Below are 15,055 nucleotides of genomic sequence, written 5' to 3'. Positions count from 1 at the left end.
TTATTAACGGATAGCCAGGGGCACACTCCATCACTCAGACATAATTTACAAACAAAGTTGTGTTTAGTGAGTCCTTCAGATCAGAAGCAGTAGTGATGACCAGGGATGTTCTCTTGATAAGTGTGTGAATTGGACTTTTGGGTGTCAGGGGAAAATGTATGGAGTAAAAAGTATATCATTTTCTTTAGGAATGTAGTGAAGTAAAATACAAATAAAGTAAAGTACAGATACCCCCAAAAAACTACTTACGCAAAACTATTTTAAAGTACTACTTAAATACTTTACACCACTGCCTTTAAGTTAGTTTCTCATTGCTGTAGGAATGAAGAGAACAGCCATGGTATCTGAATGGTTTTCTGTTATCAGACCAACATCAAATGGAATATATGGGTTAAATATTACATTCAGAGAATATGAAAACACAATATCTGAGGGTAGATACACCATGATTTAATGAAGACAAGGAGGGACATTGGGCGGCAGGGTAGCCTCGTGGTTAGAGCATTGGACTAGTAACCGAAAGGTTGCAAGTTCAAATCCCCGATCTGACAAGGTACAAAATCTGTCGTTCTGCCCCTGAACAGGCAGAACAACCCACTGTTCCTAGGCCATCATTGAAAATAAGAATGTGTTCTTAACTGACTTGCCTGCTTAAATTAAGGTAAAATAAAAAATAATTTTTAAAAGTGCAGGTGAGCATTGATCATAATGTTCTCACATATACAGTACCAGTCAAAAGTTTGGACACACCTACTCATTCAAGGGTATTTCTTTTTTTTTTTTTACAATTTTCTACATTGTAGAATAATAGTAAAGACATCAAAACTATGAAATAACACATATGGAATCATGTGGTAACCAAAAAAGTGTTAAAAAGTCAACATATTTTAGATTCTTCAAAGTAGCCACCCTTTGCCTTGATTACAGCTTTGCACACTCTTGGCATTCTCTAAACCAGATTCACCTGGAATGCTTTTCCAACAGTGTTGAAGGAGTTCCCACGTATGCTGAGCACTTGTTGGCTGCTTTTCCTTCACTCTGCTTTCCAACTCATCCCAAACCACCTTAAGTGGGTTGAGGTCGGGTGTTTGTGGAGGCCAGGTCATCTTGTGCAGCACTCCATCACTCCCCTTCTTGGTCAAATAACCCTTACAAATCCTGGAGGTGTGTTGTGTCATTGTCCTGTTGAAAAACAAATGATTGTCCAACTAAGCGCAAACCAGATGGGATGTTCTACCGCTGCAGAATGCTGTGGTAGCCATGATGCTTAAGTGTGGATTGAATTCTAAATAAATCACTGAGTGTCACCAGCAAAGCACTCCCTTACCATCACACCTGTTCCTCCATGCTTCACGGTGGGAACCACACATGTGGAGATCATCCGTTCAACTACTCTACGTCTCACAACGGTGGTTGGAACCAAAATCTCATTTGGATTCATCAGAACAAAGGACAGATTTTCACCGGTCTAATGGCCATTGCTCATGTATCTTGGGCCAAGCAAGTCTCTTCTTATTGGTGTCCTTTTGTAGTGGTTTCTTTGCAGCAAATCGACCATGAAGGCCTGATTCATGCAGTCTACTCTGCACAGTTGATGTTGAGATGTGACAGTTACTTGAACTCTGTGAAGCATTTATTTGGGCTGCAATTTTTGAGCCTGATAACACTAACAAACTTACCCTCTGCAGCAGAGGTAACTCTGGGTCATCCTTTCCTGTGGTGGTCCTCATGAGAGCCAGTTTCATCGTAGTGCTTGATGGTTTTTGCGACTGCACTTGAAGAAACTTTCAAAGTTCTTTAAATTTTCCGGATTGACTGACCATGTCTTAAATTAATGATGGACTGTTGTTTCTCTTTGCTTATTGGAGCTGTTCTTGCCATAATATGGACTTGGTCTTTTACCAAATAGTGCTATTTTCTGTATACCAACCCTACCTTGTCACAACACAGCATATTGGCTCAAACAGATTAAGAACTACTTTCCTACTACCCGGATAAAGCACCAAATAAACTTCAGTTAGTGCTAAACATGGCTGCTAGAATCTTGACTAGAACCAAACATTTGATCATATTACTCCAGTGCTAGCCTCTCTACACTGGCTTCCTGTTAAGGCAAGGGCTGATTTCAAGATTTTACTGCTAACCTACAAAGCATTACATGGGCTTGCTCCTACCTATCTTTCCGATTTGGTCCTGCCTTACATACCTACACGTACACTACGGTCATAAGACGCAGGCGTCCTTACTGTCCCTAGAATTTCTAAGCAAACAGCTGGAGGCAGGGCTTTCTCCTATAGAGCTCAATTTTTATGGAATGGTCTTCCTATCCATGTGGGGGAGATCTCCGTGGCTATACTCGGCCTTGTCTCAGGATGGTAAGTTGGTGGTTAAAGATATCCCTCTAGTGGTGTGGGGGCTGTGCTTTGGCAAAGTGGGTGGGGTTATATCCTGCCTGTTTGGCCCTGTCCGTGGGTATCGTCGGACAGGGCCACATTGTCTCCCGACCCCTCCTGTCTCAGCCTCCAGTATTTATGCTGCAGTAGTTTATGTGTCGGGGGCTAGGGTTAGTCTGTTACATCTGGAGTATTTCTCCTGTCTTATCCGGTGTCCTGTGTAAATTGAAGTATGCTCTTTCTTTCTCTCTCTCGGAGGACCTGAGCCCTAGGACCATGCCTCAGAACTACCTGGCATGATGACTCCTTGCTGTCTCTAGTCCACCTGGTCGTGCTGCTGCTCCAGTTTCAACTGTTCTGCCTGCAGCCCTGACCTGTTCACCGAACGTGCTACCTGTCCCAGACCTGCTGTTTTCAACTCTCTATAGAGACAGCAGGAGCGGTAGAGATACTCTGAATGATCGGCTATGAAAAGCCAACTGACATTTACTCCTGAGGTGCTGACCTGTTGCACCCTCGACAACCACTGTGATCATTATTATTTGACCCTGCTGGTCATCTATGAACATTTTAACATCTTGGCTGTGTTCTGTTATAATCTCCACCAGGCACAGCCAGAAGAGGACTGGCCACCCCCCATAGCCTGATTCCTCTCTAGGTTTCTTCCTAGGTTCTGGTCTTTCTAGGGAGTTTTTCCTAGCCACTGTGCTTCTACACCTGCATTGCTTGCTGTTTGGGGTTTTAGGCTGGGTTTCTGTACAGCACTTTGTCACATCAGCTGATGTAAGAAGGGCTTTATAAATACATTTGATTGAAATTTGCTTGAAGAAGGAAAGAAATTCCAAAAAATAACTTTTAACAAGGCACACCGGTTAATTGAAATGCATTCCAGGTGACTATCTCATGAAGCTGATTGAGAGAATGCCAAGAGTGTGCAATGCTGTCATCAATGCAAAGGGTAGCTACTTTGAACAATCTCAAATATATTTGGATTTGTTTAACACTTTTTTGGTTACTATATGATTCCATATGTGTTATTTCATAGTTTTGATGTCTTCACTATTATTCTACAATGTAGAAAATAGTAATAATAAAGAAAAACCCTGGAATGATTAGGTGTGTCCAAACGTTTGACTGGTACTGTATGCCAGCACTCTGATGCACAACAATGTTGTGTCCACAGAACAGTCACAACATGATACTTAAGCCAAACCTCACTGAAACATAAACCAGGGCCACATTCAGTAGCCAAACGTTGTTGAATGTTGCAGATAGAAATTCCATGAATAGAGCCAAAATGATTCCTTGGTCTACATGACAGAGGCATGTTTGTTCTACATTACATATTACTTTTTGAACATTACAAAAACATTGTATCCCGCTGAACACGCCCCCGAGCACAGAGCGGTAGGGGACAAGTAAAAAAGAAAAAAAAGAACTAACACGAGTGCTGAAGAAAGCCTTGAATTAGGGCTGTCCTGTCGAGCCTTAAATAGAGTGGAGGCCAGAATGAAAACTGACAGATTATAGAAGATGAATGGACACAAACACATTTATCTTTTATCACAGAGGAAGTATTTGCATTAACAGAGTATGCAGACCCATACATTCAAGGCCCAAGACAATGTAGAAATTGTTTATGACATGATGGTAAACAAGGTGTCCCCCCCCCCCCATCGTCTATCCAATATATTCCAAAAGTATTCTAACTCCATTAAAATAAAATCTGTTTCCACCCCAACGCATACAGTATAATAATTTAGACTTCAATCTAGTTACTTCTCTCTAGAACCCACATCTAACATTATAGTTCAACTTATATCATTGTCATATGCTTATCATTTACCTTAATATTACCAGGTACCAAGTTGACTAAGACCATTACTTTAAAGTGGACAGTGTTTGTCTGAATCTGTATTCCTTGGGCTGCCGCTACAGTGGCCTGGTTCAAAGCCTGGTTGGGCCTAGACAACAAGAGCCCTTACAGTACAATCTACAGTCACTTCACCACCCCAGAGAGGAAAGCAAGACACCAGAAAGGAGAAGGAGGGAAGAAGGGAATGTACAAAAGAGAAGGGCCTTAGAGTCGGAGCAAAAGAAAGAAATCAGTGTCTTTGAGCACATGCAGCTTACTTGACATATAATAACAATACAAAGCAAACTAAATCAATCCACGGAATAGTATCAAACATATTAACCACAACGTTAAAGACACATAACATATAAAGATGACATCAAGCCCCGATGCAGGATTATTGATTCAGATAACCTGACAGCCATCCATTACATAGGATATCAGCTGGGTGAAAGACAAGAGATCCATGCACACATCTATCAAGAGTCTCTTTAGTTTCTAAAGAATCTAAATTCTAGATTCTAAAGAAGCAGCTCCCACTGCTTACGTACTACCCCCTCCATTAACATTTCAGTCTTCGGACCTCATCAGAGCATATGACCAAACTGTTAGCCCTTCCATAAAAAAGGTGAAGTCAAGCTAACAATGTTTGTCAAATGGATTCTCTTTTGCCACCGTAGTAAAATGTATACATGCTTATGCAAAATCACAGCCCCCATGTACGAAAGAGGTTACGTTAGAATGGTGTAATTAGTAGTCTTACAAGCAAAAGCCAGTTCAAAGTGTACAGGTATGTGTATTGTATTAAGCAAAAATAAATACAAGCCATAGTCAATAATATAAAGCTCACATTCATTGTCATGCATACTTGACTGTCATATTCAACAATTCCCCTTCCCCAGCTGATGTCAATATGGATGTCATCTTATCTCAATCAATATTTACACGACAGTCCTATCTACTTACGTGCGTGCGTGCGCACACACACACACACACACACACACACACACACACACACACACACACACACACACACACACACACACACACACACACACACACACACACACACACACACACACACACACCTAGTATTTCCAGTTCATGTGATGTAATGGAGTAAATGGCCATTTCCCTTCAGTCTGTCTGCCATATAATACAGCATCTAAATTATCCTGGAATCCCTGTTGGTGCTGGGAACTGGGTGTGATCCAGCCAGTCCCTGCTTAACCTTAATCAATATTTATCTTATTTATGAAATATGCTGTATAGTCATGCTGCATGCATGAGGCTGTAGTACTTGGCTACAGCAGGGTTGGATTTTAAAAAGTGCCAACATTTTAGTAACACACGGGCGCATGATTACAGATTCATATAATGCAAGTAACAGTGCATGAGAAACAACAATACAAAAACAGAACAAAAATCCATAGAATTGATCAATCAAAAAAGTCCACTTATTATGGAGAGTCCTGAGGCGTCGATCAAAGGAGGATGAGAGAAGAAGACAGACTGTCCCAGCATCCCTCCATCAGCCCCATTCTTGACTCCGACTCACATAGCGTGGCAGCAAACATTGTGTCCTTTCTCCTTCTTCCCTCTATTTCCCTCTCTCTCTGTTTCTTGCTCTCTCTCTGCCTCAGTGCAGTAGTAGCATGTTGCTGTTCAGCAGCAGTAGTGCAGTAGAGGTGAGAACAGCTAGCAGTCCCTGGTATCCTCCTCCTCCCAGTCTCTCCACTCCTCCTCTGGGTCTTTCCCGGGGCGTGTTCTTCTTGTCCTCCTTCTTTTTCTCCAGGTAGTGTTCGGCGTACACCATGTAAAGCTCCACACACCTCCGAGCCTTCATCTGCTCTATCAGCGCTGGGTAGCCAATCTCAGAGATGCTCACTATATTTTCCTCATCATCATCCTCAGGCTCAGCTATGGCTGGAGGGAGGGGCTTGGCTGCAGGAGGGGGGGTTTGAGGGTTTGGGTTCAAGGGTTCAAGGGTCACAGGCTTCTCAGTCGCTGCTGTACCGTTACTCTCAGCTGTGATATTACTCTCACTGGAACTGCCCTCTGTGGCAGAGCTGTTACTGGGGCCACTGCCTGGTGCTTGGGTGGAACCGGGGTCGGTAGTATTGGTGGAACCTCCAGGAACAGGGGCTGGCTCTTCACTCTTCTCCCCGACTGCAGTGCCTCCTCCACTGGGTACGACTACCTGAGTGCTGGGGCTGTCTGCAGCTCCCTGTGGTGGTGAGTTCTCCCTGGCTCCTGTTTCCGATCCACCCTTCTCCCCACCTCTCAGCAGGTCAGTCCTCTTCATACAGTTCTTCATGTAGTTATCATAGGACTGTGGAGGCGGGCTGAAGTGGTAGTCCCTGCTGTAGTCATTGTCATCAGTTGATTTGGTGCCGTACCTCCTGTACATGTAGTGGTTATAGTAGTACTCCTCCTGGGGGTTGTGAAAGCCGAAGTGAGGCCGGGGAAACCGGCCCAGTCCATAACCCAGAGCCATCCCAGCCACAACCCCAGCCCCGGCCGCCATCGCTGCATTACGCCCAAACCCCCTGGACTGCTGCGAGGGTCCCATCCCCATCCCCTGCACGGAGCGGGAGAACGGGGAGCCACCGGCACCACCATACCCCCCATAGCCGTAACTGCCCCCGTAGCCAGGGCTAAGGATCCGGTTGTTGGGGTTTTGGTTCATGTAGCCCCCTCCATAACCGCCACCATAGCCTCCACCATAGCCTCCACCATAGCCTCCACCATAGCCTCCACCAGCTGGGTATCTGTTTGGATAGCCTCCTGCCGGGTAGCCCCCTGGGTAGCCTCCAGCTGGATATCCTCCAGCAGGGTAGCCACCTTGGTTAGGGTAGCCCCCTTGGTTAGGGTAGCCACCTTGGTTAGGGTAGCCACCTTGGTTAGGGTAGCCACCTTGGTTAGGGTATCCTGCCCTGCCTGGCTGTTGAGGGTACCCCCCTGGTTGCTGTGGATAACCTCCTGGTTGCTGCGGGTACCCTGCTTGGGGGTTCTGTGGGCTCTGGGGCTGGCGAGGGTAGTTCCCTGGCTGGTTATTGGTCCCTTGGTTGGGTCTGCGTTGGGTGTTGGTGCCTCCACGGTTGGAGGTGGAGGAAGGTTTCTTCCCAAAGCCTATGCTGGATTTACCACCAAAGCCTCCTCCCCCTCTCTTGGCCAGGGAGAGGTGGGCATTGAGCAGCAGGAGAGAAAGGCACAGCACGGCCAGAGGAGAGCTGAGCTTCATCATTACTGCACTGCAGAGAAAGAGAGAAGGAGAGAGAGAGAGCAATAAGGGGGAGAAGAAAAAAGTTAGAATTTCCATTATCTAATTTCTGTGGATAACACTCAGCGGTTCCTTTTTAAAAGAAATTCTTACAGTATAACATTTTTCAGATAACCATAGGTCAATACTGTAGACTCTACACAACTGTAATTTAGAGAATAAAAAATAAGAGTCTGTTTATTCCACCAGTCCAAGTCCCACCAGTTCCATCTGTGATGATTAGTAGTTAGAGGAACTGGCCCAACTCAAAATGTTAAGACAAATCATAAACCTACATAGACAATAGGACTCTACGTACAACTAGAAAATCATTTTTAAAAGTAAGCTAGAGAGTTTGAGAATGTGTTCCCTCATTCGGTCTCTGAGGTGATTAACCGAACTACCAGATACAGTAAACACCAAGCCAACAGGGTGGAAAATCCCCAGAGTGTCCAGTGTATCCTCTGGGTGTAAATAATTTAAAATGAGTCACTATAGCTACTCGGTTAATGATAAGAGTAGCGCTGACTGAAGAATTGTGGGGACCTGTGTCACAAGACACGTTTGTTAATTCCATTTCCATCCAAAATGTTATAGAACCAAAAATGCTATAGAAGCCAAAGCCCCTCCGTACTGCCCCACACATTGCCAAACTTGGGTTAGGCCTGTATCTCAATATTCAGATCCGTCTACATGACATAATAATCATGTAGACCGAGAGCCATATACAGTATATATTTAAATATATGGTTCTGTGTAGGCCTACTGCATGAAAACATAAAACGGGAGCCAAGCCCAAAGTACAGTCTTAAGCCAGTGGTCAATATAGGAATTTATTTCTCTATTCATTCTGTACCATGCGCGCACATCAATGTGGATGTTATGAAACTGATCTAGACGGGCTGCCTCATACGGCCTTAATTTGCCCACTTCGGTGTGTATGCTATAGTTGACAAAGTAGCGTAAATAGTAATGTCTTGGGAAATTCTTTTGAGCATTCATCATAAGTAACCCAGAGTGCCCGATAGCCAATGTTGGCTGTCTAACCGAGAACAAAAATAACATACAGTGCTTTCAAAAAGTATTCATTACCCTTGACATATTGCACATTTTGTTGTTACAGCCTGAAAATTGAATAAATAGATTGTCACCCATCTACACACAATACCCCATAATGACAAAGTAAAAACATGCTTTTAGACAGCTTTGTAAAATGTATTGAAAATAAAATACAGAAATATATTTTCTCAAGCTATGTTTCATGGGGAGCGTAGGTAAACAGCAATCTTTGTGTCGTTCCACTGATCTTCAATGGGATTCAAGTCTGGGCATTGGCTGGGCCAATCAAGGACTTTCACATTCTTGTTCTGAAGCCATTCCAGCGATGCTTTGGCTGTATGCTTGGGGTCATTGTCCTGGTGAAATGTAAATCTTCGCCCCAGCCGAAGGTCTTTTGTACACTGAAGCAGGTTCTCAAGGATTTGCCTGTATTTGGCTCCATTCATTCCCTCGATCCTTACTACTCTCCCAGTCCTTGATGATGAAAAGCATCCTCATAGCATGATTCTGCCACCACCATGCTTCACGGTAGGAATGTTAGACGGGTGATGAGCTGTGTCTGGGTTTCTCCAGACATAGAGTGTTGCATTTAAGCCAAAGAGTTCAATTTTTGTCTTAGCAGACTACATAATCTTTTGCCTTATGTTCTCAGTCTTTCACGTGCCTTTTTGCAAACTAAAGGGTGCACTGTCATGTGCAATATAACAATTGATATGTGCAAACTATGGCATAAGGGAAAGATGAGCGGAAATCGTAATTTCGATGAACGTCTTAGAGAGAGTAGTCGAAACAACTATTTGTTCAGCACTCTTGAAATGTACAGCGACAGAAATCAGAACATGGGCCGTTCTTACAGTATTCTCCTTGTACACCAAATCAGAACCGTAGCATAAATAACGTGGGCAAATAAACACACAATGAATGCTTTTACAATATTCAATGATGACATTTCCCTAAAACAGGCTATAGGCTACAAGTGACACATATGCTGCTAACAGCTTATTACACAACATACACTTAGTATTACTTTCTTAGCTCCAGTATACATATCTCCCTGGCATTTTACATAATTTATGCAGCATTATAAACTGGGTGGTTCGAGACCTGAATGCCGATTGGCTGACAGCCGTGGTATATCAGACCGTATACCACGATTATGACAAAACATTTATTTTTACTGCTCTAATTTCGTTGGTAACCAGATTATAATAGCAAATCAAAATCAAATGTTATTGGTCACATACACATGTTTAGCAGATGTTATTTTGGGTGTATGGAAATGCTTGTGTTACTAGCTCCAACAGTGCAGCAATATCTAATAAGAAATATCTAACAATTTCACAACAATACACACAAATCTAAAGTAAAGGAATGGAATTAAGAACACATAAATATTTGGATGAGCAATGTCGGAGCAGCATAGACTAAAATACAGTAGAATAGAAAACAGTATATACACGAGATGAGTAATGCAAAATATGTTAACATTATTAAAGTGACTACTGTTCCATTATTAAAGTGTCCAGTGATTTCATGGCTATGTATATATGGCAGCAGCCTCTAAGGTGCTAATGATGGCTATTTAACAGTTTGATGGCCTTGAGATAAAAGCTGTTTTTCAGTCTCTGTCCCAGCTTTGATGCATCTGTACAGACCTCGCCTTCTGGATGATAGCAGGGTGAACAGGTTGTGGCTTTCTTCAGCCTCCTGAGGTTGAAGAGGTGCTGTTTGCGCCTTCTTCGCCACACAGTCTGTGTGGGTGAATCATTTGAGTTTGTCAGTGATGTGTACGCTGAGGAACTTGAAGCTTTCCACCTTCTCCACTGCGGTCCCATCGATGTGGATAGTTGGGTGCTCCCTCTGCTGTTTCCTGAAGTCCACGATCAGCTCCTTTGTTTTGTTGATGTTGAGTGAGAGGTTGGCATCACACTCCCAGGGCCCTCGCCTCCTCCCTGTAGGCTGTCTCATCATTGTTGGTGATCAGGCCTACTACTGTTGTGTCGTCTGCAAACTTGATGATTGAGTTGGAGGTGTGTGTGGCCACGCAGTCATGGGTGAACAGGGAGTACAGGAGGGGGCTGAGCATGCACGCTTGTGGGGCCCCTGTGCTGAGGATCAGCGAAGTGGAGGTGTTTCCTACCTTCACCACCTGGGGGCCGTCAGGAAGTCCAGGACCCAGTTGCACAGGGCGGGGTTCAGACCCAGGGCACCGAGCTTAATGATGAGCTTGCAGGGTACTATGGTGTTGAATGCTGAGCTATAGTCAATGGACAGCATTCTTACATTGCATTCTCTTGTCCAGACAGGATAGGGCAGTGTGCAGTGCGATGGCGATTGCAGCGTCGGTGGATCTATTGGGGTGGCAAGCAAATTGAAGTGGGTCTAGGGTGGCCGGGAAGGTAGAGGTGATATGATCCTTGACTAGTCTCTCAAAGCACTTCATGATGACAGAAGTGAGTGCTACAAGGCAATAGTCATTTAGTTCAGTTACCTTTGCTTTCTTGGGTACAGGAACAATGGTGGACATCTTGAAGCATGTGGGGACAGCAGACTGGGATAACTTTGTCATCAAAGTCTGGCATTCTCTGGATTTATGGTTCTTTCAAGACAACTGAGAACTCGGGGAAAAAACAAGGTCTAAACATGACGTCAAAGATCTTCAGGTCTGAGTTTTAGAAAGAGGCCCGAGTTCGCAACTTGGAAATCTGAGTTGGAAGACCGTTCAAAACGTATTGAGATCTCAGTTGTCTTGAACGCACTGAAATCTGAAATTTCCCAGTTCCGAGTTTCAAGTTGTTTTAAACGTGGCAGAAGTCATGCTGGATTGACAGCATGGCCAATGTATTCAATCTTGTCTGCCCCATGGTGTTGAGTGTGAATGCTTATCCTTTTAAGCTTGGAAAAGTGACCCTTTCAGAAAGATGTTTTAAATCCTTAAACCCAGACTTGGACCACACACCCTCTCCACCGAATAGCAGGCAGGGGAAGCAAAATAGTGATTGCTTTGTGACAATTGCAGTTAGCCATTGATTCCTTCCAACCCACTCATGTTTGAATTCTCAATTACCGACATGTTATGTGATGTTTATGTCCAATGGCGGATGAGCTACAATACATTTTATCTATAATTTATCTTTATATCACAAGGATTGAAAAGGATTTGCTAGTAGAGTGTCGACATGATTCAGACTATTTGTCTAGCTTGCTAGCTAAGATTGTGAAAGTATGATGTTGACATGATCAATCCAATCAAAGCTATGGTAGATGTTTGACGTCCTTTTATCTGTGGCCAATGACCTTGAGCCTTTGCTGGCTGCCCTGACACCACAGAAAGCACTGAGCAAAGATGAAACACCTGCATTTTGGAGCTGCCTTACTCAAGAAAGAGACCATGTCTGTATGCGGCTTTATTAACTCAAGTATTGTTTTTTGTTTTTTTATTGTTTGCAAACTGATATGAAACACGAATTAATGCCAAAATAACATGCAAACAGGTGGGTCTCAATGACGGGTCACCACTGGCTCCAGGCAGAGTCTGGGTAGTTCCATATTCCTGCCCAATGGAGACCACTGTGCTTTTTGAAACGTTCAACACTATAGAAATGGTTTTATACCCTTCCCCAGATATACAGTGCATTCAGAAAGTATTCAGACCCCTTGTTACATCCTTATAACGAGAAACAAGATTATCTGGTCTGATGAAACCAGAGATTGAACTCTTTGGCCTGAATGCCAAGCGTCATGTCTGGAGGACACCTGGCCCCATCCCTACGGTGAAGCATAGGGTTTAAGAGGATCTGCAGAGAAGAATGGGAGAACCTCCCCAAATATAGGTGTGCCAAGCTTGTAGCGTCATGCCCAAGAAGATTCGAGGCTGTAATCGCTGCCAAAGGTGCTTCAACAAAGTACTGAGTAAAGGGTCTGAATACTTTTTTATTTTTAATACGTTTGAAAAAAATGTTTTTGTTTTTGCTTTGTCATTAAGGATATTGTGTGTAGATTGATGGGGGGGGACGCCAATTTTATATATTTTAGAATAGGGCTGTAATGTAACAACATTTGGAAAAATATGCCTCATCACAATTATATCTTGGAGATCTACGGACAGTTCCTTGGACTTAATGGTATAGTTTCTGCTATGACATGCGCTGTCAACTTTGGGACCCGATATGGACAGGTGTGTTTCTTTCTAAATCATGTCCAAACAATTAAATTGTCCACAGGTGGATTCTAATCCAATTGTAGTGACATCTGAAGGATGATCAAAGGAAATTGGATGCAACTGAACTAAATATGGAGTGTCATAGCAAAAGGGTGAGAATACTTATGCTTTTTCAATAAATTTACAGCCATTTCTAAAAATACGTTTTCACTTTGTCATTGTGGTATATTGTGTGTAGATGGGTGAGAAAAAAAGTAAATTGAGTCCATTTTGAATGCAGGCTGTAACAGCAAAAGTCAAGGGGGTATGAGTACTTTCTGAAGGCACTAATCGCTTGAATCGTTTCAAAATGGCGCTACAATGTGACAGTCACGCCACCTGTCACATAACCTATACTAGCATACTACACACATTATTCTAATCTTTACATAGCATTTGTGTATGCGATCCACAGATTCTACAAATAACGGAGTTTACGACGTTGTTTGGCTACATTTATGTAAGGCGCGTGCGCCCTACAATTTGGTGATGTTTATCTCTGCAAAGGAACGTGTTAAAGCTCACCCCAAAATTCAGCGCGGTGCCGAGTTTTATCATTGCGTAGAATATTTAAAACGTCAGTGTTTTCTACCCTTAATAGGCTCTATAAAGGCTATAAAAAGTCCGGTCATCTATTTCGGAAACGTCGGCACCTGCTACGTTCTATCAAATCAGACAAGCACAATTCGAAAGCCAAACGTTCCCTATTTCATTATATTTTAAAACTACACATTTTCTAAAAGAAATAGCATAAAATGTAGCACCTTACCGTTATTAATGTGCCAATGCGACGTTGGTGACGCTTGTTTTGTCCTTTAGGTTGCCGCCGCCCTTTCTTGGATAGCCGTAGTTGAATAGGCCTACAGCGACTATTATTCTGCCAGCAGCACAAACGATAACGTCACGTTGGTATGGTAATGAGGAAACATTCTAAATAAAAGCTTGCTTTTCAAAACATTGCATTCAAAAGATATTGCATTTTAATCTATGGCCACTTCTATTGTGACAACAAGAAACTGCAATGAGTAATATATGAAAACAAATAAAAAAAATATGCTTTCAAAAAATAATTATTATACCAATAACGAAAAATACAATGTTGTCACTGGTATGTTGAGAATATTGGGTAGTATATATAACTTTTCTACCTATCTAAACTAAAGTGGGGTGGAAAATATCGGCCTGTTGCTGACTTTTCAATCCGTTCCCTCCATGGCTCCAAATGCAACACACTGTAATAGACGGGATACATTTTGGCTTGTAGAGAGAACTTCTCTACCTTGCTCAGCTAAAGTGAGGTGGGGTCTCCATAGGGTCTCTCAATAGGGTCTCTACTAACCCAGTATATTGCATTGGGTGCTATAGAGCAAGACCTAGACACACAACATGTGGTCCCGAGAGTGGACTCTACAACACTGAATAAAATGTTGCCCTCTTGCTAAATTGATGACGAAAGCCATAGCAAAACAGTGCAAAAAGGCTGGCTGTCAGGTCAACTGGTTTTAATTATAGCCTACACAATAGCGTTCAACATACCAGTTTAATCTTTCAAAATAAATGCTAGTATCAATAATACAATATAAAAAATAAAATATGTCAAATTATCCCTTTATTTTTTCTGACGTTGTTGCATGCTGTGAAAAACGGTTTCACTGCACTAGAGTGCAAAAAATATCGATAATCCCAAAGTTTAGCATGTCTTTGCAGGGGTACTCTTAATTTAGACAAAAAAAATATGTGATCATCCTGACATCATAATATCCTGCTGCTAGGAGAACGGTACATTTGACAGCGTGTCCTGCTTTTAATGATCTAGGGATAACTGGCAGGGGGAGAGTTTCCATTGACACGCTTACCAGAAGTTACCAACATCGATGCAAATATAACTTGGAGCCAGCAAGTGATGTCAATGTTGGGATGACAAACGAAGGACAAATGGATAATTAGCCCACCTAATTACTAGTTTTCACTTTTTTCTTTTGTAAGACTGTTCTTTGGCCTTATTAAGAGACCAATATTCAGCTTGCCATCATAGTTTTCCATTTTTGTATTTATAACACAATTGTCTACAACTATCCAGTGAATCCTTATCCTATCCTTTTTGGCACTGTCTCTATTCCTGCTTTCCCTCTAGCTGCACTCTCTCTCTCTCTCTCTCGCACACAGACACACACACACACACACACACACACACACACACACACACACACACACACACACACACACACACACACACACACACACACACACACACACACACACACACACACACACACACACACACA

At 42.8% G+C, this 15,055-nt stretch overlaps 1 protein-coding gene across 2 annotated transcripts; it reads right to left on the bottom strand.

Moving 5' to 3' along the window:
• Nucleotides 1–3,922: 3,922 nt before the first annotated feature.
• Nucleotides 3,923–13,702, bottom strand: LOC109881478 (prisilkin-39). Of its 2 annotated transcripts, none has more exons than XM_020473604.2 (2): nt 13,540–13,702; nt 3,923–7,502 (listed from the first exon to the last, which is right to left on the bottom strand). In XM_020473604.2, the coding sequence occupies exon 2, from the start codon at nt 7,493–7,495 to the stop codon at nt 5,888–5,890; it is 1,608 nt and encodes a 535-aa protein (XP_020329193.1). In that variant the 5' UTR covers nt 7,496–7,502; nt 13,540–13,702; the 3' UTR covers nt 3,923–5,887. The 2 variants fall into 2 exon arrangements, with proteins under 2 accessions (XP_020329193.1, XP_020329200.1); XM_020473611.2 differs by having other exon boundaries at nt 3,923–7,497; nt 13,540–13,668.
• Between the last annotated feature and the right edge of the window lie 1,353 nt (nt 13,703–15,055).

Source organism: Oncorhynchus kisutch, linkage group LG3 (assembly GCF_002021735.2).
Source record: "Oncorhynchus kisutch isolate 150728-3 linkage group LG3, Okis_V2, whole genome shotgun sequence".
Lineage (NCBI taxonomy): Eukaryota > Metazoa > Chordata > Actinopteri > Salmoniformes > Salmonidae > Oncorhynchus > Oncorhynchus kisutch.
Note: the sequence above shows the minus strand (reverse complement) of the source record. Positions and strands in the feature narration are given on the sequence as shown.